The sequence below is a fragment of the Dendrobates tinctorius genome, unplaced genomic scaffold (genome assembly GCF_039654945.1).
Source record: "Dendrobates tinctorius isolate UK_male_01 unplaced genomic scaffold, ASM3965494v1 ptg000189l, whole genome shotgun sequence".
Taxonomy (NCBI): Eukaryota; Metazoa; Chordata; class Amphibia; order Anura; family Dendrobatidae; genus Dendrobates; species Dendrobates tinctorius.
In genome coordinates, this window is record NW_027361856.1 from 3758924 (window position 1) to 3785000 (window position 26077).

The 26077-nt window shown below is 47.6% G+C and overlaps 1 protein-coding gene across 6 annotated transcripts in view; it reads left to right on the forward strand.

Moving 5' to 3' along the window:
• The first annotated feature begins 3162 nt into the window (after positions 1 to 3162).
• USF1 (upstream transcription factor 1) overlaps positions 3163 to 26077 on the forward strand; it is a 45744-nt gene continuing 22829 nt past the window's right edge. For 2 of the 6 annotated variants that reach the window (XM_073552282.1, XM_073552283.1), the window contains exons 1-2: positions 3163 to 3295; positions 9372 to 9413. In XM_073552282.1, the coding sequence (XP_073408383.1) occupies positions 9406 to 9413 (8 nt within the window). In that variant the 5' untranslated portion in view covers positions 3163 to 3295; positions 9372 to 9405. Of the gene's footprint in view, positions 3296 to 8791; positions 8812 to 9371; positions 9414 to 26077 lie in introns of those variants that run through there. The other 4 variants (XM_073552284.1, XM_073552280.1, XM_073552281.1 and 1 more) reach the window with 4 other exon arrangements.

Genomic DNA, 26077 nt, shown 5'->3' on the forward strand with positions numbered 1-26077 from the left:
CACTGTATTTGAGGGCGGTGACGTCATACCCTGTACTGGAGATAGGTGACGTCATACCTAGTACTGGAAGGAGGTGACGTCATACCCTGTACTGGAGGGAGGTGACGTCATACCCTGTACTGGAGAGAGGTGACTTAATACCTGGTACTAGAAGGAGGTGACGTCATACCCTGTACTGGACGGAGGGGACGCCATACCCTGTACTGGAGGGAGGTGACGCCATACCCTGTACTGGAGGGAGGTGATGTCACACCCTACACTGGAAGGAGGTGACGTCATACCCTGTACTGAAGGGAGGTGACGTCATACCCGGTACTCGAAGGAGGTGACGTCATACCCTGTACTGGACGGAGGGGACGTCATACCCAGTACTGGAGGGAGGTGACGTCATACCCTGCACTGGAGAGAGGTGACTTAATACCTGGTACTAGAAGGAGGTGACGTCATACCCTGTACTGCACGGAGGGGACGCCATACCCTGTACTGGAGGGAGGTGACGCCATACCCTGTACTGGAGGGAGGTGACGTCATACCTGCACTGGAGGGAGGTGACCCAATAACCCATACTGGAGGGAGGTGAGTCTTACCCTGTACTGGAGGGAGGTGACGTCATACCATGTACTGGACAGAGGTGACGTCATACCCTGTACTGAAGGGAGGTGACGTCATACCCGGTACTGGAAGGAGGTGACGTCATACCCTGTACTGGAGGGAGGTGACGTCATACCCGGTACTGGAAGGAGGTGACGTCATACCCTGTACTGGAGGGAGGTGATGTCATACCTGCACTGGAGTGAGGTGACCCAATACCCCATACTGGAGGGAGGTGAGTCTTAATCTGTACTGGAGAGAGGTGACATCATACCCTGTACTGGACGGAGGTGACGTCATACCATGTGCTGGACAGAGGGGACGTCATACCCTGTACTGGAGAGAGGTGGCGCCATACCCTGCAGTGGAGGGAGGTGACGCCATACCCTGTCCTGGAGGGAGGTGACGCCATACGTTGCAGTGGAAGGAGGTGACGTCATACCCTGTACTGAAGGGAGGTGACGTCATACCCGGTACTGGAAGGAGACATCATACCCTGTACTGGATGGAGGGCATGTCATACACTGTATTGGAGGGAGGTGACGTCATACACTGTACTAGAGATAGGTGACGTCATAACTGGTACTGGAAGGAGGTGACGTCATACCCTGTACTGGACGGAGGGGATGTCATACCCTGTACTGGAGTGAGGTGACGTCATACACTGTACTGGCGGGAGGTGACATCATGCATTGTACTGGAGGGAGGTGATGTCATACCCTGTACTGGACGGAGGGGACGCCATACCATGTACTGGACGGAGGGGATGTCATACCCTGTACTGGAGATAGGTGACGTCATACACTGTACTGGCGGGAGGTGACATCATGCATTGTACTGGAGGTAGGTGATGTCATACCCTGTACTGGACGGAGGGGACGCCATACCATGTACTGGACAGAGGGGACGTCATACCCTGTACTGGAGAGAGATGATGTTATACATTGTACTGGAAGGGGACGTCATACCTGGTACTGGTAGGAGGTGACATCATACACTGTACTGGAGAGAGGTGATGTCACACCCTACACTGGAAGGAGGTGACGTCATACCCTGTACTGAAGGGAGGTGACGCCATACCCGGTACTGGAAGGTGGTGACGTCATACCCTGTACTGGATGGAAGGCATGTCATACACTGTATTGGAGGGAGGTGACATCATACCCTGTATTGGAGATAGGTGACGTCATACCTGGTACTGGAAGGTGACGTCATACCCTGTACTGGACGGAGGGGACGTCATACCCTGTACTGGAGGGAGGTGACATCATACCCTGTACTGGAGGGAGGTGACTTAATACCTGGAACTAGAAGGAGGTGACGTCATACCCTGTACTGGACGGAGGGGACGCCATACCCTGTACTGGAGGGAGGTGACGCCATACCCTGTACTGGAGGGAGGTGACGTCATACCTGCACTGGAGGGAGGTGACCCAATACCCCATACTGGAGGGAGGTGAGTCTTACCCTGTACTGGAGGGAGGTGACATCATACCCTTTACTGGACAGAGGGGACGTCATACCCTTTACTGGAGGGAGGTGACGTCATACCCTGTACTGGAGGGAGGTGACGTAATACCTGGTACTAGATTGAGGTGACGTCATACCCTGTACTGGACGGAGGGGACGCCATATCCTGTACTGGAGGGAGGTGACATCATACCCTGTACTGGAGGGAGGTGACGTCATACCCTGTACTGGAGGGAGGTGATGTAATACCTGGTACTAGATTGAGGTGACGTCATACCCTGTACTGGACGGAGGGGACGCCATACCCTGTACTGGAGGGAGGTGACATCATACCCTGTACTGGAGGGAGGTGACGTCATACCCTGTACTGGAGGGAGGTGACGTCATACCCTGTACTGGAGGGAGGTGACATCATACCCTGTACTGGACGGAGGGGACGCCATACCCTGTACTGGAGGGAGGTGACATCATACCCTGTACTGGAGGGAGGTGACATCATACCCTGTACTGGAGGGAGGTGACATCATACCCTGTGCTGGAGGGAGGTGACATCATACCCTGTACTGGAGGGAGGTGACGTCATACCTTGTACTGGAGAGAGGTAACGCCATACCCTGCACTGGAGGGAGGTGACGTCATACCCTGTACTGGAGAGAGGTGAGTCTTACCCTGTACTGGAGGGAGGTGACCCAATACCCCATACTGGACGGAGGTGAGTCATACCCTGTACTGGAGGGAGGTGACGTCATAAACTGCACTGGAGGGAGGTGACGTCATACCCTGTACTGGAGAAAGATGGCGCCATACCCTGCAGTGGAGGGAGGTGACGCCATACCCTGTACTGGAGGGAGATGACGTCATACCTTGTACTGGAGAGAGGTAACGCCATACCCTGTACTGGAGAGAGGTAACGCCATACCCTGTACTGGAGGGAGGTGACGTCATACCCTGAACTCAGGATAGGATACACTGTACCAAAGCGTGGGATATGATTTCCTACTTTACGTTGAGGAAGTGACGTCACTCGCTCAGTTCTCGCTTCTCGCAGTTAGTCGCTGCCAGCATTAATAATGGCGTTTTGTGAAGAAATCTCTGGACAAAGAAAAAGTTCCCGATGATGGTGGAAATGACGCAACATCCGCCCTGAATAAAGATGTCCTCTGCCGGGCAATTGCGCATGCGTCAACTTCATGGCCGGGAACCGGAGGCCCCGAATTCTTGGAGCAATTACCAGGTAGCTTCGGCTGTACCAGGAGGGAGGAGCCAATCACGGAGCAGTAATCTTATGTGCTGGGGGGCGGGAGAGAGTGCGAGAAATTACTGCCCCCAAGTGTGTAGTGTAATACCTACCGTATATAATGCAATACTCCCACCCCCCGTATATAATGTAATACTCCCACTCCCCAGTATGAAGTGTAATACTTTCTGTGTATGGTGTAATACTCCCTCCCCTGTATATAACGTAATTCCTCTGTATATGATGTAATACCTCCACTCCACTACATAATACCCCCAGTCCCCAATATGGGTGAAATAATAGCTGTATTTAATGTAGTACTCCGTCCCCCGTATATAATGCAATACTCCCACCTACAGTGTAATACTCCTCAGTATATAATGTAATACCCAATATGGAGCGTAATACCTGCCGTATTTAATGCAGTACTCCCACCCCCGTATATAATATAATACCCCCACCTCTGTATATGATGTAATGCCCTCACCCCCCTGGTGTGTAGTGTAATGTCCCCCCTTGCTTTATAGTGTAATATCCCCCTGGTATATTGTGTAATATCCCACTCCCCGTATATAGTGTAATGCACCCCTGGTATATAGTATAATACCTCGTCCCCCCCGTTGTATTGTGTAACAACCCCTCCCGTAAGTAGTGTAATACCTCCAACCCGCCCCTATATGTAGTGTAATGCCCCCCTGGTGTATAGTGTAATCCCCCCCCCCCCCAGCATATAGTGTAACCCCCCGTTATATTGTGTAATACTCCCTCCCATAAATAGTGTAATATCCACCCCCCTGGTATATAGTGTAACCCCCCCCCAGCATATAGTGTAACCCCCCCGTTATATTGTGTAATACTCCCTCCCATAAATAGTGTAATATCCACCCCCCGCCCCTGTATATAGTGTAATGCCCCCCTGGTATATAGTGTAACCCCCCCAGCATATAGTGTGATACCCCCCCCGTTATATTGTGTAATACGCCCTCCCATAAATAGTGTAATATACACCCCCCGCCCCTGTATGTAGTGTAATGCCCCCCTGGTGTATAGTGTAATACCCCCCTGTTATATTGTGTAATACGCCCTCCCATAAATAGTGTAATATACACCCCCCGCCCCTGTATATAGTGTAACCCCCCCTGTTATTGTGTAATACTCCCTCCCATAAATAGTGTAATATCCACCCCCCGCCCCTTTATGTAGTGGAATGGCCCCTGGTATATTGTGTAATTCCCCCCCCCCTGTTATATTGTATAATACTCCCTCCCATAAATAGTGTAATATCCACCCCCCGCCCCTGTATGTAGTGTAATTCACCCCCCTGTTATATTGTGTAATACTCCCTCCCATAAATAGTGTAATATCCACCCCCCGCCCCTGTATGTAGTGTAATGCCCCCCTGGTATATAGTGTAACCCCCCCCCCGTTATATTGTGTAATACTCCCTCCCATAAATAGTGTAATATCCACCCCCCGCCCCTGTATATAGTGTAATGCCCCCCTGGTATATAGTGTAACCCCCCCCGTTATATTGTGTAATACTCCCTCCCATAAATAGTGTAATATCCACCCCCCGCCCCTTTATGTAGTGTAATTCCCCCCCTGTTATATTGTGTAATACTCCCTCTCATAAATAGTGTAATATCCACCCCCCGCCCCTGTATGTAGTGTAATTCCCCCCCCTGTTATATTGTGTAATACTCCCTCCCACAAATAGTGTAATATCCACCCCCCGCCCCTGTATGTAGTGTAATTCCCCCCCCTGTTATATTGTGTAATACTCCCTCCCACAAATAGTGTAATATCCACCCCCCGCCCCTGTATGTAGTGTAATTCCCCCCCTGTTATATAGTGTAACCCCCCCCGTTATATTGTGTAATACTCCCTCCCATAAATAGTGTAATATCCACCCCCCGCCCCTGTATATAGTGTAATGCCCCCCTGGTATATAGTGTAACCCCCCCAGCATATAGTGTAACCCCCCCCCCTTATATTGTGTAATACTCCCTCCCATAAATAGTGTAATATCCACCCCCCGCCCCTTTATGTAGTGTAATTCCCCCCCTGTTATATTGTGTAATACTCCCTCCCATAAATAGTGTAATATCCACCCCCCGCCCCTGTATGTAGTGTAATGCCCCCCTGTTATTGTGTAATACTCCCTCCCATAAATAGTGTAATATCCACCCCCCGCCCCTTTATGTAGTGGAATGGCCCCTGGTATGTTGTGTAATCCCCCCCCTGTTATATTGTATAATACTCCCTCCCATAAATAGTGTAATATCCACCCCCCGCCCCTGTATGTAGTGTAATTCACCCCCCTGTTATATTGTGTAATACTCCCTCCCATAAATAGTGTAATATCCACCCCCCGCCCCTGTATGTAGTGTAATGCCCCCCTGGTATATAGTGTAACCCCCCCCCCGTTATATTGTGTAATACTCCCTCCCATAAATAGTGTAATATCCACCCCCCGCCCCTGTATATAGTGTAATGCCCCCCTGGTATATAGTGTAACCCCCCCCCCCGTTATATTGTGTAATACTCCCTCCCATAAATAGTGTAATATCCACCCCCCGCCCCTGTATGTAGTGTAATGCCCCCCTGGTATATAGTGTAACCCCCCCCCCCGTTATATTGTGTAATACTCCCTCCCATAAATTGTGTAATATCCACCCCCCGCCCCTGTATATAGTGTAATGCCCCCTGGTATATAGTGTAACCCCCCCCGTTATATTGTGTAATACTCCCTCCCATAAATAGTGTAATATCCACCCCCCGCCCCTTTATGTAGTGTAATTCCCCCCCTGTTATATTGTGTAATACTCCCTCCCATAAATAGTGTAATATCCACCCCCCGCCCCTGTATGTAGTGTAATTCCCCCCCCTGTTATATTGTGTAATACTCCCTCCCATAAATAGTGTAATATCCACCCCCCGCCCCTGTATGTAGTGTAATTCCCCCCCCTGTTATATAGTGTAACCCCCCCGTTATATTGTGTAATACTCCCTCCCATAAATAGTGTAATATCCACCCCCCGCCCCTGTATATAGTGTAATGCCCCCCTGGTATATAGTGTAACCCCCCCAGCATATAGTGTAACCCCCCCGTTATATTGTGTAATACTCCTTCCCATAAATAGTGTAATATCCAGCCCCCGCCCCTGTATGTAGTGTAATGCCCCCCTGGTATATAGTGTAATACCTCCCCTGTTATATTGTGTAATACTCCCTCCCATAAATAGTGTAATATCCACCCCCCTGGTATATAGTGTAACCCCCCCAGCATATAGTGTAACCCCCCCGTTATATTGTGTAATACTCCCTCCCATAAGTAGTGTAATATCCAGCCCCCGCCCCTGTATGTAGTGTAATGCCCCCCTGGTATATAGTGTAACCCCCCTGTTATATTGTGTAATACTCCCTCCCATAAATAGTGTAATATCCACCCCCAGCCCCTGTATGTAGTGTAATGCCCCCCTGGTATATAGTGTAACCCCCCAAGCATATAGTGTAACCCCCCCGTTATATTGTGTAATACTCCCTCCCATAAGTAGTGTAATATCCAGCCCCCGTATGTAGTGTAATGCCCCCCTGGTATATAGTGTAACCCCCCTGTTATATTGTGTAATACTCCCTCCCATAAATAGTGTAATATCCACCCCCCGCCCCTGTATGTAGTGTAATGCCCCCCTGGTATATAGTGTAACCCCCCCGTTATATTGTGTAATACTCCCTCCCATAAATAGTGTAATATCCACCCCCCGCCCCTGTTTGTAGTGTAATGCCCCCCTGGTATATAGTGTAACCCCCACGTTATATTGTGTAATACTCCCTCCCATAAATAGTGTAATATCCACCCCCCGCCCCTGTATGTAGTGTAATGCCCCCCTGGTATATAGTGTAACCCCCCCCGTTATATTGTGTAATACTCCCTCCCATAAATAGTGTAATATCCACCCCCCGCCCCTGTATGTAGTGTAATGCCCCCCTTGTATATAGTGTAATACCCCCCCAGCATATAGTGTAACCCCCCCGGTTATATTGTGTAATACTTCCTCCCATAAATAGTGTAATATCCACCCCCCGCCCCTTTATGTAGTGGAATGGCCCCTGGTATATTGTGTAATCCCCCTCCTTTATATTGTGTAATACTCCCTCCCATAAATAATGTAATATCCACCCCCCGCCCCTGTATGTAGTGTAATGCCCCCCCTGGTATATAGTGTAACCCCCCCTGTTATATTGTGTAATACTCCCTCCCATAAATAGTGTAATATCCACCCCCCGCCCCTGTATGTAGTGTAATGCCCCCTGGTATATAGTGTAACCCCCCCCGTTATATTGTGTAATACTCCCTCCCATAAATAGTGTAATATCCACCCCCCGCCCCTGTATGTAGTGTAATGCCCCCCTGGTATATAGTGTAACCCCCCCCGTTATATTGTGTAATACTCCCTCCCATAAATAGTGTAATATCCACCCCCCCGCCCCTGTTTGTAGTGTAATGCCCCCCTGGTATATAGTGTAACCCCCACGTTATATTGTGTAATACTCCCTCCCATAAATAGTGTAATATCCACCCCCCGCCCCTGTATGTAGTGTAATGCCCCCCTGGTATATAGTGTAACCCCCCCCGTTATATTGTGTAATACTCCCTCCCATAAATAGTGTAATATCCACCCCCCGCCCCTGTATGTAGTGTAATGCCCCCCTTGTATATAGTGTAATACCCCCCCAGCATATAGTGTAACCCCCCCGGTTATATTGTGTAATACTTCCTCCCATAAATAGTGTAATATCCACCCCCCGCCCCTTTATGTAGTGGAATGGCCCCTGGTATATTGTGTAATCCCCCTCCTTTATATTGTGTAATACTCCCTCCCATAAATAATGTAATATCCACCCCCCGCCCCTGTATGTAGTGTAATGCCCCCCCTGGTATATAGTGTAACCCCCCCTGTTATATTGTGTAATACTCCCTCCCATAAATAGTGTAATATCCACCCCCCGCCCCTGTATGTAGTGTAATGCCCCCCCTGGTATATAGTGTAACCCCCCCTGTTATATTGTGTAATACGCCCTCCCATAAATAGTGTAATATCCACCCCCCGCCCCTGTATGTAGTGTAATGCCCCCCTGGAATATAGTGTAATACCCCCCTGTTATATTGTGTAATATTCCCTCCCATAAATAGTGTAATGCCCCCCTGCTATGTAGTGTGATATCCTCACTCCCTTGTACAGAATCTAATATCCTTTCACCTCCCCCTGTATAGAATAAAGTACGATCTTAGGAAGCTGAGAGCAGTGAGGTATATGGCCAGGTAGCTTGATTGTCCGAACCTGCATTCTTCAAGAGGTCTCTGAGGTTTCAGTGCTGCTCAATGAAGCAGTCCGGTGTTCTTCCTGCTGGGGCCATTTCCCCCTAAGCTGACATCCTGTAGAGTCTCTTGGAAAGAGGAAACCGTCTCCTTATGTCGTTCACAACTGTCCTTCAACCAGCATCCAGAGGTCAGAGAAAGATGTGAATGAGGTTAACTCACACTGTTTTGATTATGTAATCTATTTGCATAGTTTCTCCTCCTCTGTGTTGCAAGTCAACAATTTATCTGGCCTTGACAATGTGTAATCAGCATATCAGCAAACATTGTTCAATGACCCTGCATCACTGTCTTGCAAAGATAGCAGACAGTAAGTTGTAGGAGCTGATAAAAGATGCAAAGCATTAGCCATTCAGCCATTTAGAAATATCAATTCAACCTACAAGAAGAATCAATACTTCAGACAACAGTCTATGATTCTGGGCCTACTGAATTTACATCTGGCATAATTAAAAAGAAATGCTGTGTCGTCACATTCCACCCCCTTATTAATTAGCCCCCAAAGACTGTCGTTACCCCCTCCCTGTTTAGAATACTCCCCCCCCCCCCCCCCCATATAGAATAGAATACTTCACCCCACCTGTAAAGAATAGGGTACCTTCCCCACCTCTCCCCCTGAATAGAATACTTTCCCCGCCTCCCTCTCCTGCATATCACAGCAGTTCTTGGTTTTTCGTTTCTCCGCTGTAGGATACAGACCTCTGATGACGTACAGAACTGAGAAATGAAGGGGTGAGTGACATTTATAGGAGGGGAGCTTTGTGCTGTGTATGGGGAGGGGAGTGAGAGACGATGAATGAGAGCGCCATACCGTGTTTGTGAGAGTAAGGGCGCCCTACTGAGTGTGTGTGGTGAGAATAAGGGAGTTGTCACAGGTTTACGCAACAGAGAGGAGCCAGTAGACCGCCGCGTCTTATTTCTCCTATTCCTGCACTGATTAGAAGCACTTCATATAAAATGGTTTAAGTTTCTTTTAGCAGTGAAGAGGTTAACCTGCTCATATAAAGCGAACCTGTCACCTGTTTTGGCCAATATAAGATGCGGCCACCCCCTTTCTGGGCATATCTACAGCATTGTATAATGCTGTAGATAAGTCCCCGGTCCAACCTGAAAGATAAGAAAAATAAGTTTTATTATACTCACCCGGGCGGGCTGTCTGGTCTGATGGGTGTCGCAGGTCCGGTGCCTCCCATCTTATTGCCGCCCTCCTGCTTTTTTCATGGCTCCCTGGCATCGCACTCCTGCGCAGCCGTATTCATCTGCCCTGTTGAGGGCAGAGCAAAGTACTGCAGTGCGAAGGCGCCGGGAAAGGTCAGAGACGCCCAGTGCCTGCGTACTGCAGTCCTTTACTCTGCTCTCAACAGGGCCGATGACAGAGGCGTATCTAGGCTTTGTGGCACCTGGGGCAAGAATTTGGTTCGGCGCCCCCCCCCCCTCCCCCCCCCAAAAAAAAAAGTACATATGTGACTTACACACTTAGCCATGTACACACGAGCTGCTCTCCCTAATGCTCTCAATGTTCAGTAAAAAACTGAAAGCAGGAAGAGAAGCTCGTTGTCACAGGACCACATCTATGAAAATCGCATATGAGTGAAGTGTCCATGTGATGACACTGGAACCTGCAGAGCTGAATTCTGACATTGCAGTTTCTGAATTCTCACAACGAATGCACTGCACACTTTTAGGATTCTCCCTGGCCGATGTACAGTCATGTCAGCACAAGTATGTGATTTATATACTTCTGGCCACATTCCGACTAGACGTGCCCGGCCTCGCTCTGTTCATTTTCATTGAGTGAGGCCACACATGTCTAGTCAGCATGTGACCGCATGTATGTAAATTACCGGCACGAGAGAATCCTAACAGCGTTCAGTGAGCACTGTGAGAATTCAGATGTCTGCAGTCACATAGAATGACTGTAGACTCAGCACAAGCCTGGACAACCCCTTTAATGTTCCTAAGGCTGGAGTCACACTAACCTGCGCAAAGTACGGTCAGTATTTTACATGCGTAATACGGATCAATGACCACTAAATAGTGGTCCGTAGGTCATCCGTAAGCAAGGTGAGGTCGCGTATTTTGCGCATGTGTGTCTCCGTATGTAATCCGTATGCAATCCGTATGGCGAGATTTTCTCGCAGCCTTGCAAAATGGACATTTAACGGTTTTGAGGCCTGCTAACAATTTAAATCATTAGCCTGCACCCTATTTAGACACTCAGAAACAGGTGGCTGCCTCCATTCTGTCCATTTGTCACCTTGCTTTCACGAGGTGTGTTGGTGTTCTTTGTGCAGCATGGCAGAGGGTCTGAGATTCAATACAACTGAGCAGGTTCTCTTTACCTGGCTTTTGTCACGGCGCTTTGGGCAACCATACCCAGTGATAGTGGATCCGCGGAGGAGGAGACGCATGTGGGTCCATCCACTTTTGAGGCAACGACTCACAAGAGGGCATTTTCACCGCCTCTATTCGTCTCTGCGGGAGCATCCGGACAAATTTTACCAGTACTGTCGAATGAGCATTTCCACATTTGATCGCCTCTTGGAGACAGTGCGCCCTGGGATCACCTTTCAGGACACTAGGATGCGCAAAGCTATATCTGCAGAGGAGCGACTTCTACTCACAATACGGTATGTACTCCACAACCACATTCTCTATGTTCATAATGTGTGTGTTAATTTATGTTTTTTGGCCTTCTTGGACAATGTTTAATGCCCTCATCTTACTCAAAATATGTTTCACCTGACACAGCAGAATGTTAGATGTAATATGTACTGCATATCACTTAGTCATTGTGCCACCACATATGTGTGTGTTATTCTATCTCATTTCCTACCAAGTTTGGTCGGCATGTAACTGATTTTTTTTTACTTTAGCCATTCTAACCTGTACTATTTCTGTTGTTCTACAGCTTCCTGTCCACTGGCCTGTCTTATGCCGCCCTCCACCATGAGTTTCTCATTGGAAAGTCCACCATTTCAGGCATAGTGAGGTCTACATGTGCAGAAATCTGGACAAGACTCCATCAGGTGGTCCTACCCGAGCCCAGGATGGAAGACTGGTTAAGGATTTCAAGGGACTTTGAGGAGGACTGCCAGTTTCCAAATTGTATTGGGGCCCTGGATGGCAAACATATCAGGGTGCGTAAGCCGCCGAACTCTGGCTCCCAATTCTTCAATTATAAGCAATACTTTTCTGTTGTATTGTTGGCTCTGGTAGACCCTCAATACAAGTTTATAATTGTTGACATTGGGGCCTATGGAAGGACGGGAGACTCTAGAGTCTTCAATACTTCCATAATGGGTCGGCGGCTACGCACCAACCAGTTGGATCTCCCACCACCACGCCAGCTACCAGGCTCCCCCGAACAATCAGTCCCTTATGTCCTTGTGGCAGATGAGGCCTTTCAGTTATCACGTAATGTCATGAGGCCATATCCCCGGCGCAACCTTGACCACAGGCGCAGAATTTTTAACTTGCGCCTATCACGTGCTAGGCGACTGGTGGAGTGTTCCTTTGGGATTCTTTGTGCCAAATGGCGGGTACTCCAGTCTGCCATTCAGTTGAGTGAGCAAAATGTGAATGAAGTTGTGAAAGCCTGTGTTGTTCTGCATAACTTCAACAGGATACATGATTGCTCCTCCTCTGATGGTGTTGTGCGTAGGCCGGACAATGTGCGCAGGGTGAGACCACCTATCATCCCTCAACGTAGACCGCTCTCTGGCCTCAAAGTGCGTGATATATTCACAAATTACTTTATCTCACCTGAGGGGGCAACGTCTTGGCAAGAGAATGCTGTGTCTGTTATAATTTCTTTTTTTCAAAGTGTGTCTAAATTTATATTACTCAAGCCTTTTTATGATTCTATGAGTGTTTCTTTGCATTGGTTGGTGTCTGTAAGTATGTTGTGATGGATAGTGAGAAATCACACAGAGACGTTAACTAGAGTAGACAAATTTTTAGTTTTGCCTTTTTTTTGTTTGTTTTGCTTAAAGGCAAACATAATTTTGCCAGAACACAAATTTGGCAATGGCCAAAATGACCTTTTGGGCCTTCTTTAACTTGGTGTAACATTAACATTACGAAAAAAAATGCACCAAACATTAGGCAATAACAACATTGCTGCATGCCTAGAATAACCTTGATTAGGCAACAAAGGGTGAGCTCCATCACCTAAATAAAGTCAATAAGATAACACTCACATTTCCTCATAATGTTTTCCAATCATAGAAAGATTCCACCATGACAGGCAAGGCTACCTCACATCTTTCACACAGATATTACCTGTCTGTAGAACAGACAATATTTAAGCATGATATACTGGAAAGGATGAAAATACAAAAATCACTTGTTAAGACATTGAGAGAGCGTGATATTGTGAATGCTGGTCGCCTCAAATTGTTTTACTAGAGAATGCTAATAACAAAGTTGACTACTTAACTAAAGGCAAGCACGCCTTTCCTATGCATTAGCAAGTGATTAGTGTATTTTCATCCTTTCAGGTAAAACAGTATAGCGCATTTAAATATTCTCTTTTATACACACATGTAATATCTGTGTGAAAGGCGTGAGGTAGCGTTGCCTGTTATGATGGATTGTTTCATATGTTTGGAAAACATTGTTTAAAAATGTGAGTGTTAAATTATGTTCTAAATGTTGGTGAAGGAGAACACCTGTTTTTTTTTGTCTAGATTAGAAGCACCAGTTACCTGTCACTGGACATCTCCAAATTTTTGAGTCATAAATCCTCATATGTAGGGGAAGGGGAACGGGGAGGAACAGCCTGTGGGTGCTGCTGGACATTGTGGCCAACATCGCCCTGTGTGGGGCCATACTGTTGCCCATGATGCTGTTGTTGTCCAGCCTCCTGGGCCTGTTGGTGATACTGCCCAGAGTAATAATGATGATGGTGAGGGGCTTCTTGTTGGCTCTGGTAGGCCCATGGCTCATACCCACCAAGATAGCCAGATCGTCCCCAACCAGGTTGGGACCAGCCTCCAACACTGGGTGGGTACAAGTGGCCATATTGGTGGGGTTGGCTTGATGAAGACATTTGGGGCTGCGGAATAGAAGGATGGGTAGGGGGAGGAAGGGGTTGAGGTGTTGGCCCACGTATTAGGGGCTGTTCAGACCCTGCTTGAGCAAGCATCTGTGTGGATGGTCTCATGCGCATTAAATTTCTTGGTGAGAGCTGCCACCTCTCCAGAAATTCAAACACCTCATATGGGGTATTGGGGGGGGTGCTTGCATCAAGCAGGATCTGAATACACCCCCCTAATACGGAGCCTGACCTCATGGGTAAGGGCACGGAGATAAAGGGTGAGGCTACGTGCATAGGCCTCCTCACCATCATCTGTAGTGACTCTGGACAAGTAATTCAGCACCCCAGTGTCCACATGGGTCCGGCTCTCTTGAATGGCGACCTGGCGCCGCCTTCTTATTCGCCGTGATGCAAGAGCAGCCTGTGGGGAGGGCCTGATCTGGGCAGTTGGGCTGCTGCTCAAGTTGCCCATCTCTTCCAGGATGGGTGAGGTTGCAGCTGCAGACCGTCCTGGTGGTGTGTTGTGTCGGGCAGCCATTGTGTGGTCTTGTAATGCCTCCTCTTCAGACATCCTTCTTGTAGGGGGAGAAGATGGGCCTGCCACCTCATCCCCTACAGGATCAATAATGGGCTCTGCCTCTGAGGCCGTTCCTCGATCCGTAAGGTTGGATTGAGTTCTGTTATGAAATAGAACAGAGGCAAAAATACATTAATATTTTTGTCCCTGTAAAGTATTTGTGTAATGTTTTTGTGTCATGTGGTGTGAGGTATGTACTTACGGTCTCAGAGCCAGAATTGGGGCGAGGAAGTTCAGCCGGTCATAATATATATATTTCCGCTTTACATGGCCAGCATCCCCACTCCTGGACCGCTGCTGGCGTTCCCGGCGGTACTGGTCCCGGATGCTTCTCCACCGTTTCATCACATCTTCCACTGCAATGTGGCAGGAAAGATTGTCAAAATCACATATTTGAGAGGTCACATTTTCAAACAGTAGTCTAGGCATGGGGCCTTCTGGGGTGTGCGTTCTACCCATGGTGGCATATGTAATTGGGCTGATACACAGGGTCTCATTAGCTCCACTGAAACTAATTTTAGTGGCTAGGAGGATGAGGAGCTTGTGGCCTAACCCCTAATTATGGCTGTGGTAAGCCACGTGTCACATCCTAATGTAACGGCCTCATGAGGCTAAAATTACATGCCCAGGAAGGGGGGGGGGGGGGGCTGATTGTAGAGTCATTTTATAGCGCGCGCTAACGTTAATTATATTTTTATGGTTGCACTTACGAATTTTCTGCTGCTCATCACGTGGTCTGTCACCGAAGTCATGGTACATCTGGCGACAGATGCGCCTCCATGACGCCGCCTTTCGTGTGCGGTTCGCATAGTTTGCGTCGCGTGGGTCCCATATTTCTGGACGCTCCTGCACCAGCACAATTAGCATCTCTACATTAATATATGTGGACGCCATGCTGCTGCTGTACTCCGTGGATGTCTGGAGCGCTTTTTGAGCTCATTTGCATGTCTAGGCTTCCTGATGATGGATTGGCCCATTTCCTGTTCACCAGCCAAAAGACCTGTGTATTGCTCGCAGGTCACACGTGTGTTCAGTGTGTAATCGTATTTTTTGCGCACCCATAGACTTGCATTGGCGTACTACGGGCGTAGTACGCTGACAATCGCAGCATGCTGCGAGTGGCACGGAGCGGAGGATACGGAGGAGAAATATACGCCTGGTGCGAGTGACCCCATAGAGAATCATTGGTCCGTGTCTAATGCGTGCTTTTTGCGTCTCTCACGCACCCGTATTCCTCGCCAGTGTGACTCCGGCCTTACAAATAAAAACATGAGAATTAGTCAGTATCACAAATAACATTTACATCCAGGTACCTTATAGATGACGTCATCTCTGCAGTCGTTCTCCTTTTCTTCTTCTTGTCCAGACCCCGTGATGAGTTTTCTCATCCACATCTCGTCTCAGCAGACTTCCATCTTCTCCGGTCTTCTGCAGCAAATCTTCACACGATGCCCTTAAAGATAGAAGTGTCATTATAATGCTCCTAAATAAAAATGTCTGCAATATACTGTCTCCTCACACTATTCCCCTCCCTCCTCATACTGTCTCCTCTATCATCCTCCTGTTCACCATACTGTCTCCTCACATACCCCCTCACTCTCTATACTGTCTGCTCACACATACCCCCGACTCCTCATACTGTGTCTGCACACATCCCATCACCCTCACTCCCCATACTGTGCCCACATAAATTCATCCGTTCGCACCCCTTACTGTCTGCACCCATCCCCCATACTGCTTCCTCATATATGCCCTCATACATACTCTTCATTTTGTGTACTCAACTCTCCCCACACACGTTAAATACCATCCCCACTTACCCCCCATCCCCACTCCAAATCCCCCCACACATTAAGTATCCCCCATCCCTACTCAATAATCCCTTGTCCCTACTCCCAAATCCCCCCACACATTAAGTATCCCCCCATCCCCACTCCCAAATCCCCCCCCCACTAATTAACCCCATCTCCACTCATTAACCCCCACACATTAACCCCCCCACTCATTAACCCCATCCCCACTTTAACCCCCATCTCTACATTAACCCCCATCTCCACTCATTAACCCCCCACTCATTAACCCCCATCTTCACTCATTAACCCCCCTCACTTTAACCCCCATCCCCACATTAACCCCCTCACTTTAACCCCCATCCCCACATTAAACCCCATCTCCACTCAATAACCCCCCACTCATTAACCCCCATCCCCACATTAAACCCCATCTCCACTCATTTAACCCCCATCTTCACTCATTAACCCCCCCCACTCATTAACCCCCTCACTTTAACCCCCATCCCCACATTAACCCCCATCTCCACACATTAACCCCCTCACTTTAACCCCCATCCATTCATTAACCCCCCCACAATTTAACCCCCACTCATTAACCCCCCCGACTCATTAACCCCCATCCCCACTCAATAACCCCCCCACTCATTAACACCCCCCCCATCTCCCATCTTCGGTGGTTCTTCAGCTCCACAGAGGAGCACACTTACCACCAGCGTTTGCTCTGGGCGCCGGGGAGTGACGTCAGCAGCGTGATCACATGACATGATCACGCTGCTGACGTCGCTCTGACCCGGCGGTCAGAGCTAATTGTACAGGCGTCTGTATAGACGCCAGTACAATTGCTGCCTGGGAGCCGGCGCGGCCTCCTTCTCTGCACTGGCTGTCAGCTTGACAGCCGTCACAGTGAACAGCCGGCTCACAGGATGGTGGGCGGCAGAGCGCAGCCGCCGGGGGGGAGACACTGCGGACCGCTGCATTAGGCGGCCCGACTGCGCCCCCCTGCTGGCTGCGCCCGGGGCAACTGCCCCGGCTGCCCCCCCCCTGGATACGCCACTGGCCGATGAGTACGACTGCACAGGAGCGCAATACTGGGGAGCCATGAAGAAAGCAGGAGGACGGCATTGCAAGATAGGAGGCGTCAGACCCGGACCTGCGACACCCATCAGACCGACCCCCAGGTGAGTATAATAAAACTTATTTTTCATATCTTTCAGGTCGGATCGGGGGCTTATCTACAGCATTATAGAATGGTGTAGATAAGCCTTAAAAGGCAATGGCTGGATCTTATATCGGCCAAACCTGGTGACAGGTTCCATTTAAGAGCTCTTGGAAGCTTTCCTGCATTAAGGCTCTCAGCAGTTCACTGTTAGCCACTCCCATCTCCTATATAAACTAGGCCCTGTCTAGCACTCATTGTCAGAGTTAGCTTATGCTGCATGGCTGGAGAGTGTTATTAAAGAAGGCATTTGGTGGACTTATCTGTGACAGTTGCTAGATTTTAAGTGTTTGATAATTCCCTTACGTCTCCTACTTCTGGTTTAACCCCATCCTCCACTCCCGGATGTTTACCTCTGTTTGTGTGTATATTTGTATGATTGGTATTTTCCTTTATCCCTGTTCATATTACATTGTTAGCTTGGTTGGTGTATTCGGTACGCTACTACTCCCCTCTTCCCTGGTTGGGGAAGGATACAGGCTGAGTGCGGATTCAGGAGCTAAGGCAAGGCTCTGGCATCTTCATCATCGGAAGTAATCTGGGAAACATGGTGAGCTAGAGCGCACCTAGCGTTGGAGACAGGGAAGAAGCCCCTGGACCTGGGACACCTGAAACAGATTCGTGAAAGGCACCCTACTATGTGTTTGGTGAGAAAAAGGGCGCCCTAGTGTTTGTGTCGAGAATAAGGGTGTCCTACTGTGTGTGAGTGTGGCGAGAATAAGGGCGCTCTACGATGTGTGTGTGGCGAGAATGAGGGCGACCTACTGTGTGTGTGTGTGTGTGTGTGTGTGTGTGTGTGTGTGTGTGTGTGTGTGGATTAAAACCATGTATGGCGAGGTAGCTGAAGAGATGAGTATATTGGTGCTTTTATAGCTGTACTGTGTTTGGGAAATGAGGAGCCAATCATTGTATGTATATGGGGGTGAGGAGCCCAACTATCACTGTGTGTGGGGCAGCCTAGATATCTGTACTGTATGTATATGGAGGGTGGTGAGCCCATATATCGCTGTACTATATGTAAGTGAGAGTGAGGAGCCTATACAGTTGGGGGGGGGGGGGGGGGGGGGGGGGGGGGGGGAGTGTTTGATCCCTTGCTGATTTTGTAAGTTTGCCCACTGACAAAGACATGAACAGTCTATAATATTAAGGGTAGGATAATTTTACATTGATAGAATATCAAAAATAAAATCCAGAAAATCACATTGTATAAATTTATTTGCATTTTGCAGTGAGAAATAAGTATTTGATCCCTCTGGCAATCAAGACTTAATACTTGGTGGCAAAACCCTTGTTGACAAGCACATCAGTCAGGTGTTTTTGTAGTTGATGATGAGGTTTACGCACATGTCAGGAGGAATTTTGGTCCACTCCTCTTTGCAGATCATCTCCAAATGATTAAGATTTTGAGGATGTCGCTTGGCAACATGGAGCTTCAACTCCCTCCATAAGTTTTCTATGGGATTAAGGTATGGAGACTGGCTAGACCACTCCATAACCTTAATGTGCTTCTTTTTTAACCACTCCTTTGTTGCCTTGGCTGTATGTTTTGGGTCAATGTCTTGCTGGTAGACCCAGGCAAGACCCATTTTTAATATCCTGGCGGAGGGAAGAAGGTTCTCACTCAGGATTTTACGGTACATGGCTCCATCCATTCTCCCATTGATGCGGTGAAGTGGTCCTGTGCCCTTAGCAGAGAAACACACCCAAAACATATTGTTTCCACCTCCATGCTTGACAGTGGGGACGGTGTTCTTTGGGTCATAGACAGCATTTCTCTTCCTCCAAACTCGGCGAGTTGAGTTAATGCCAAAGACCTCAATTTTTGTCTCATCTGACCACAGCACCTTCTCCCAATCACTCACAGAACAATCATTGATGTGTTCATTTGTAAACTTCAGATGGTCCTGCACATGTGCCTTCTTGAGCAAGGGGTGCTTGCGGGCACTGCAGGATTTTAAACTTTTACGGCGTAATGTGTTACCAATGGTTTTCTTGGTGAATAAGGTCCCAGCTGCCTTGAGATCATAATCAAGTTTATTTTTGATATTCTATCTGTCAATGTTAAAATTAACCTACCCTTAAAATTATAGACTGTTCATGTCTTTGTCGGGCAATCAGCAAGGGATCAAATAGTTATTTCCCCCACTGTATATGGCTGTTCTGTAGGTTTATGAAGGGTGAGAAGCGCACATATTGCTGTACTGTAGGTATATGGTAGGTGGGGAGCCCATATATCGCTGTGCAGTGGGGAAAAAAGTATTTAGTCAGCCACCAAATGTGCAAGTTCTCCCACTTAAAAAGATGAGGCCTGTAATTGACATCATAGGTAGACCAGAACTACGAGAGTCAAAATGAGAAAACAAATCCAGAAAATCACCTTGTCTGATTTGGCAAGATTTATTTTTCAAATTATCGTGGAAAATAAGTATTTGGTCATTAACAAAAGTTCATCTCAATATTTTGTTATTTAACCTTTGGCAATGACAGAAGTCAAACATTTTCTGTAAGTCTTCACAAGCTTGGCACACACTGTTGGTGGTATGTTGGCCCATTCCTCCATGCATATCTCTAGAGCAGTGATGTTTTGGGCCTGTCACTGGGCAATACAGACTTTCAAATCATAGGTTTTCTATGGGGTTGAGAACTGGAGACTGGCTAGGCCACTCCAGGACCTTCATATGCTTTTTACAAAGCCACTCCTTCGTTGCCCTGGCGGTGTGCTTGGGATCATTATCATGCTGAAAGACCCATCCATGATTCATCTTCAGTGCCCTTGCTGATGGAAGGAAGTTTGCACTTAAAATCTCACGATACATGGCCCCATTCATTCTTTCATATACACGGATCAGTCATCCAGGTCCCTTTGCAGAGAAACAGCCCCAAAGCATGATGTTGCCACCCCCATCCTTCACAGTTGGTATGGTGGTCTTTTGATGCAACTCAGCATTCTGTCTCCTCCAAAGACGACGAGTTTTGTTTCTACCAAACAGTTCTACTTTGGTTTCATCAGACCACATGACATTCTCCCAGTACTCTACTGGATAATCCAAATGCTCTCTAGCAAACTTCAGAAGGGCCCAGCCATGTACTAGCTTAAGCAGGGGGACACGTCTGGCATTGCAGGATCTGAGTCCCTGGCGGCTTAGTGTGTTACTGATGGTAGCCTTTGTTACGGTGGCCCCAGCTCTATGCAGGTCATATTTGCTCACCGTTCTTGTGATCATTTTGGCCCCACAGGGTGAGATCTTGCGTGGAGCCCCAGATCAAGGGAAGTGACCTAGCCAGTCTCCAGATCTCAACCCCATAGAAAACCATTAGAGGGATTTGATATCCGTGTTGCCCAGCGACAGGCCCAAAACATCACAGCTCTGGAAGAGATCTGCATGGAGGAATGGGCCAACATACCACCAACAGTGTGTTTTTTATATGTATTTGATATTTCATATCCGAACATAGTGGTGGTATTTGATCATTACCATTTGTTTGGTTTGTAGGAGGAGTTTATTTACTTCTATATAAGGTATATATTTGTGATTATATCAAAATGTTTAGCTTAATGAGCTTATGTTATTATTATGTAATGATTTTCTCTATTGCGCGTGTTACCAATACTCTGTATATTTTTTATGCTTGATACTGTACTGGCGATTCTGCCTCTTAGTCCGTATACTGCTACCTTTTAGATTTGTTGGACTTGCTGCCCCCAACCAAGATGGCGTCCACGACTATCAGTTTGCTATGCGCATGCCCGATTTACATTGTGGGACTTGTTGGTCCCTCCCCATGGCTGGTGCATGGCGGCTTTGGGCGTCCGGTCACGTGGGGCCCCGCGTCATCCGGGCGTCATGGCTGTCCATCTACCGAGTGTGAGGGAGGGTCCACGGTTACCCGGGCAGCGCTAAGTGACTTCCGTCCAATACATGGACTGGCCCTTCCGGTTTCTACAATATAAAGAGCACTATGGAATACTGTGTCATAGCGCCCCCTGACGAAGGTTCCCGAAACGCGCGTTGGGGCGGGTACCTGGTTCCTCACTTGTCGTTCTGCACGGACACTTCATCTGGTAATATGGGACAAATGTACTTTTTGTGTTGGGACATCATGTAATCCATCTTAATGATATTATGGTCATACCAGGTGGGAATTCCACGTTATTATCGCATGTCATGACTTTGCAGTAGTCAGTATGACGGTATTACTGCTACACTGAGTGGGTTATATTCCCACTTTATACTGCGTGTGGCTGACATAACATTATTGGGATTTTTTTCCTTTTTTACTTGGGCTACAAATATACTTTTCGTGTCATGACTTTGTGTAACCCATTTTTATGGTTATATCTGGTGGGATTTCCACGCTACTATCGTATATTATAACTTTGCAACATGTGGTATGATGGTATTACTGCTACACTGAGTGGGTTATATTCCCACTTTACATTGTGTGTGGCTAATAGTACATTTTTGTAATTTTTCTCTTGTCCTTTCTATTTGGGCTACACTTGATCGACATGTTAGGACCTTTGGTATCTTTTTTCATGACAGGTTACCAACTCATGTAAATTTTAATGTATTGTTCCTTGCCCTGTATTCAAAATAAAGCAATTTTATTTATGACCTGTTTTGTTATGAGGAAGTTTTTCTTTCTCCCTCCCTCTTGTACATTTATGTGACAAATGGTCTTCACTCTGTCCATAACACCATGCATTTTATGGGGTTGTCATTATTCTTTTCATTAGCAGTACTCAGTATATGGTAAACCCCATTACACTAGTTATGTTGGTGTGTGTTATTTTTTCTTATTTACACCAACAGCGTGTGCCAACCTTGTGAAGCCTTACAGAAAACGTTTGACCTCTGTCATTGCCAACAAAGGATATATAACAATATTGAGATGAACTTTTGTTAATGGCCAAATACTTATTTTCCACCATAATTTAAAAAATAAATCTTGACAAATCAGACAAGGTGACTTTCTGGATTTGTTTTCTCGTTTTGACTCTCATAGTTGTGGTCTACCTATGATGTCAATTACAGTCCTCTCTCATCTTTTTAAGTGGAAGAACTTGCGCAATTGGTGGCTGACAAAATACTTTTTTTCCCCACTGAATATGGAGGGTGAGGAGCCCATCTATTGCTGTACTGTATGTATGTGAAGGGTGGGGAGCCCATATATGGCTGGACTGTATGTGAGGGTGGGGAGCCCATATATCGCTGTACTGTATGCACAAGTGCTGGTCACTAAATTAGAATATCAAAACGTAAATTTATTTCAGTTCTTCAATACAAAAAGTAAAACTCATCTATTATATAGTCATTACAAACAGTGATCTATTTCAAGTGTTTATTTCTGTTTATGTTGATGATTATGGCTTACAGCCAATGAAAACCCAAAAGTCATTATCTCAGTAAATTAGAATACTTTATAACATCAACTTGAAAACTGATTTTCAAATCCGAAATATTGGCCTACTGAAATGTATGTTCAGTAAATGCACTCAATACTTGGTCGGGGCTCCTTTTGCATCAATGCAACGTTGCATGGAGGCGATCAGCCTGTGGCACTGCTGAGGTGCTATGGAAGCCCAGGTTACTTTGATAGCAGCCTTCAGCCTTTCGCCATTGACGGGTCTGGTGTCTCTCATCTTCCTCTTGACAATACCCCATAGTTTCTCTATGGGGTTAAGGTCAGGCGAGTTTGAGCATCAAGTGCTCTAAAATTTCCTGGTAGCGGATGACATGGCTCTCCAAACCATCACTGATTGTGGAAACTTCACACTAGACCTCCAGCAGCTTGGATTGTAGCCTCTCCACTCTTCCTCAAGACTCTAGGACCTTGATTTCCAAATTAAATGCAAACTTTACTTTCATCTGAAAACAACACCTTGGACCACTGAGCGACAGTCCAGTTCTTTTTCTCCTTGGCTCAGGTAACATGCTTCTGACATTGTCTATTGGTCATGAGTGGCTTGACACAAGGATGGGGTTGGGTTGGAGTTAGAATTGGGAGGGGGGTTTCCACTGTTTAGGCACATCAGGGGCTTTCCAAACGCGACATGCATCTGATCTCAATTCCAGCCAATTCTGCCTTGAAAAAGTCAAACGGTGCTCCTTCCCTTCTGAGCTCTGCTGTGCGCCCAAACAGTGATTTACCCCCACATATAGGGTATCAGCATTCTTAGGACAAATTCCACATCAACTTTTGAGGTCCAATTTCTCCTGTTACCCTTGGGAAAATAAAAATTTGGGGGCGAAAAGTTCATTTTTGTGAAAAAAAAATAAGATTTTTATTTTTACGGTTCTACATTATAAACTTCTGTGAAGCATTGGGGGGGGGGGGTTCAACGTGCTCACCACACATCTAGATAAGTACCTTAGGGGGTCTACTTTCTAAAATGGTGTCACTTGTGGGGGTTTCCACTGTTTAGACACATCAGGGGCTCTCTAAACGCGACATGTTGTTCAATCTCAATTCCAGACAATTTTGCATTGAAAAGTCAAACAGCGCTCCTTCCTTCCAATCTCTGCCGTGCGCCCAAACAGTGGTTTACCTGCATATATGGGGTATCAGCTGTGAGAATCATGTGGGAATAGTGGATGAGGGCAGGTATATCTCGCCCAGATTCCTTTCCTATGTGGCCTAGTCTGGTCAGTATCGCACCTGCTTGCTAATGAATAATGGGAGGTGGATATAAAAGGATGCCAGGTGGTTGTGTGAGTGTCTCTGCCTGGGAACACAGAGAGCCTGTCTGTGTGAGAGACACACGTGAGTGAGAGCAGTGCCCACTGCAACTGTGGTTTGGCTGGACGGGAGAAGCCCGCCAGTTGGTAGTTAGGTTGTACTTTGTTTAGTTAGTGCCGGACAGGCAAGGATTTGTTTTATGTTTTATTTCTTTATGCATTTCTTTCACCATTAATAAACCTGACCCAGTGTCAGTTATACCCGAATCCCAGCTCTGCGCCTGAGTTTCATGCTGAACGCACGTGACTTTTGACCCCAGCAAAGGCGATCCCGGAGTGTTTTATCACACAGCGTACTCAGGAGAAATTGGACCCCAAAAGTTGTTGTACAATTTGTCCTGTTACCCTTGGTAAAATAAAACAAATTGGATCTGAATTAATTATTTTGTGAAAAAAGTTAAATGTTCATTTTTTTTTTTTTTTTTTTTTCTCTCACCCATGACAGCACCACGGAGAGAGGGAATCCGCCCATCCTGGACAGGAACCTACAGATAAAAAGGGCGGTACCTCCCCTCCGCCTTCAGTTGGGTTCCTGTCCCTGACGGGTGACCTACAGAACCAGCAGCAGCTTACCAAAGAGGAGATCCAGGGCTGTCCCGTCAGAGGATTGACAGCGAGGAGGCCCCTGTCACGGCGGGGTCGGTTCCTGAAGCCGCCACCGCTGCAGCCGACGGGCTCGACAGGGTGGGCGGGGGGTTGAGGACCGAGCCGCATCTCCGGAAATGAGGATGGGGCTGGTGGGGACCCAGGGCACGCGCGGGCTGCGCTATGGTACAGAGGTGTATCATTATGGTGCTGCCCCTTAAATGAACAAACAACTTCCGGGTCCCCGCGGTCGGCGCATGTGCGCGGCGCACTCCCCAGACAGAGCGGTGCAGCCTGGGAGAGGAGGTGACGTCACACGCCGGGAGATTCGAAAATGAAAGCGCTGAAAGTGCTCCTGGCTGGAAGCGTCCCGGAAGTGGGGGACAGGGGAACAGCAGGAGCAGCAACCCAAGTGGGAGCCAGGCAGCAGCGACACCACCATCTCCGGCAAAAAAGAGCGGACAGGCGTTGTGACCGGTCTAGTAGCCACTCCACGCAGCACAGCAGATCGGCTGCAAGGAGCAGTCACCATCCTTGGATCAGCCCGTACGGGACCTGAATCCACCTCCCGAACTGGTACCTGCAACCGCGCATACCTGGTGAGTGACCTTCGAGAATTGATCACCATTGTAACAGACTTCTTTTCCCTTATCAGGGAAATAAGAAGGGGGGGGGAAACAAAGAACAGGGTATGCCCCACTGGTAGCAGAGCCCTACCAATCTCATGAGATAAGAGGCTCCGTGTATCCCGCGGACCGAAGAGCTGTAATCAGTTCAGAGGTTGAGTACCCCCTTTTCATCCCTGACATGGGGGGGAGTTAAAGGGAGGGACGCCATAGCGGGTTCCCAGTCACATGTCTCGACGTCAGAGGAGATTACCTCACATACCTCGGACACCGGCTCAGACGAGCAAACGGGAGGCCGTCATTGTTTTCCCCTAGAGGAGGTAGACAACGCTGGTAAAGGCAGTAAGATCTACCATGGAGGTGGCAGACCCTCGCCCTGATAGGCCAGTCCAGGACATAATGTTGGGGGACTGGGCCGAAAGAAACGCATGGTGTTTCTGCTAAACGAGAATGTACAGGGGAAAAAAAAAAAAAAGGGGAAAAACCGGATAGGCAGTCTCCTTCCCTTAAGAGGAAATATCCCTTTGACGAAGGGGCGTCCACATTTTGGGACAAGGCCTCGAAATCTGAAGTAGCTGTCGCCAAGGCCTCAAAAAAAAAAAAAAGTTTGCACTCCCCTTTGAGGACAGGGGTACTCTGAATCACCCCTTAGATAAACAGGCTGATACCTTCCTCAAGGGTGCTTGGGAAGCAATAGGCCAGCTATAGCGGCAACATGTACCTCCAGAGCCTTATGGTATGGGTGGATCAACTAGATAAATAGTTGAGGGAAGGTACACCCAGGGGAAAAGATTCGGGAATCTATTCCCAAGAATAAG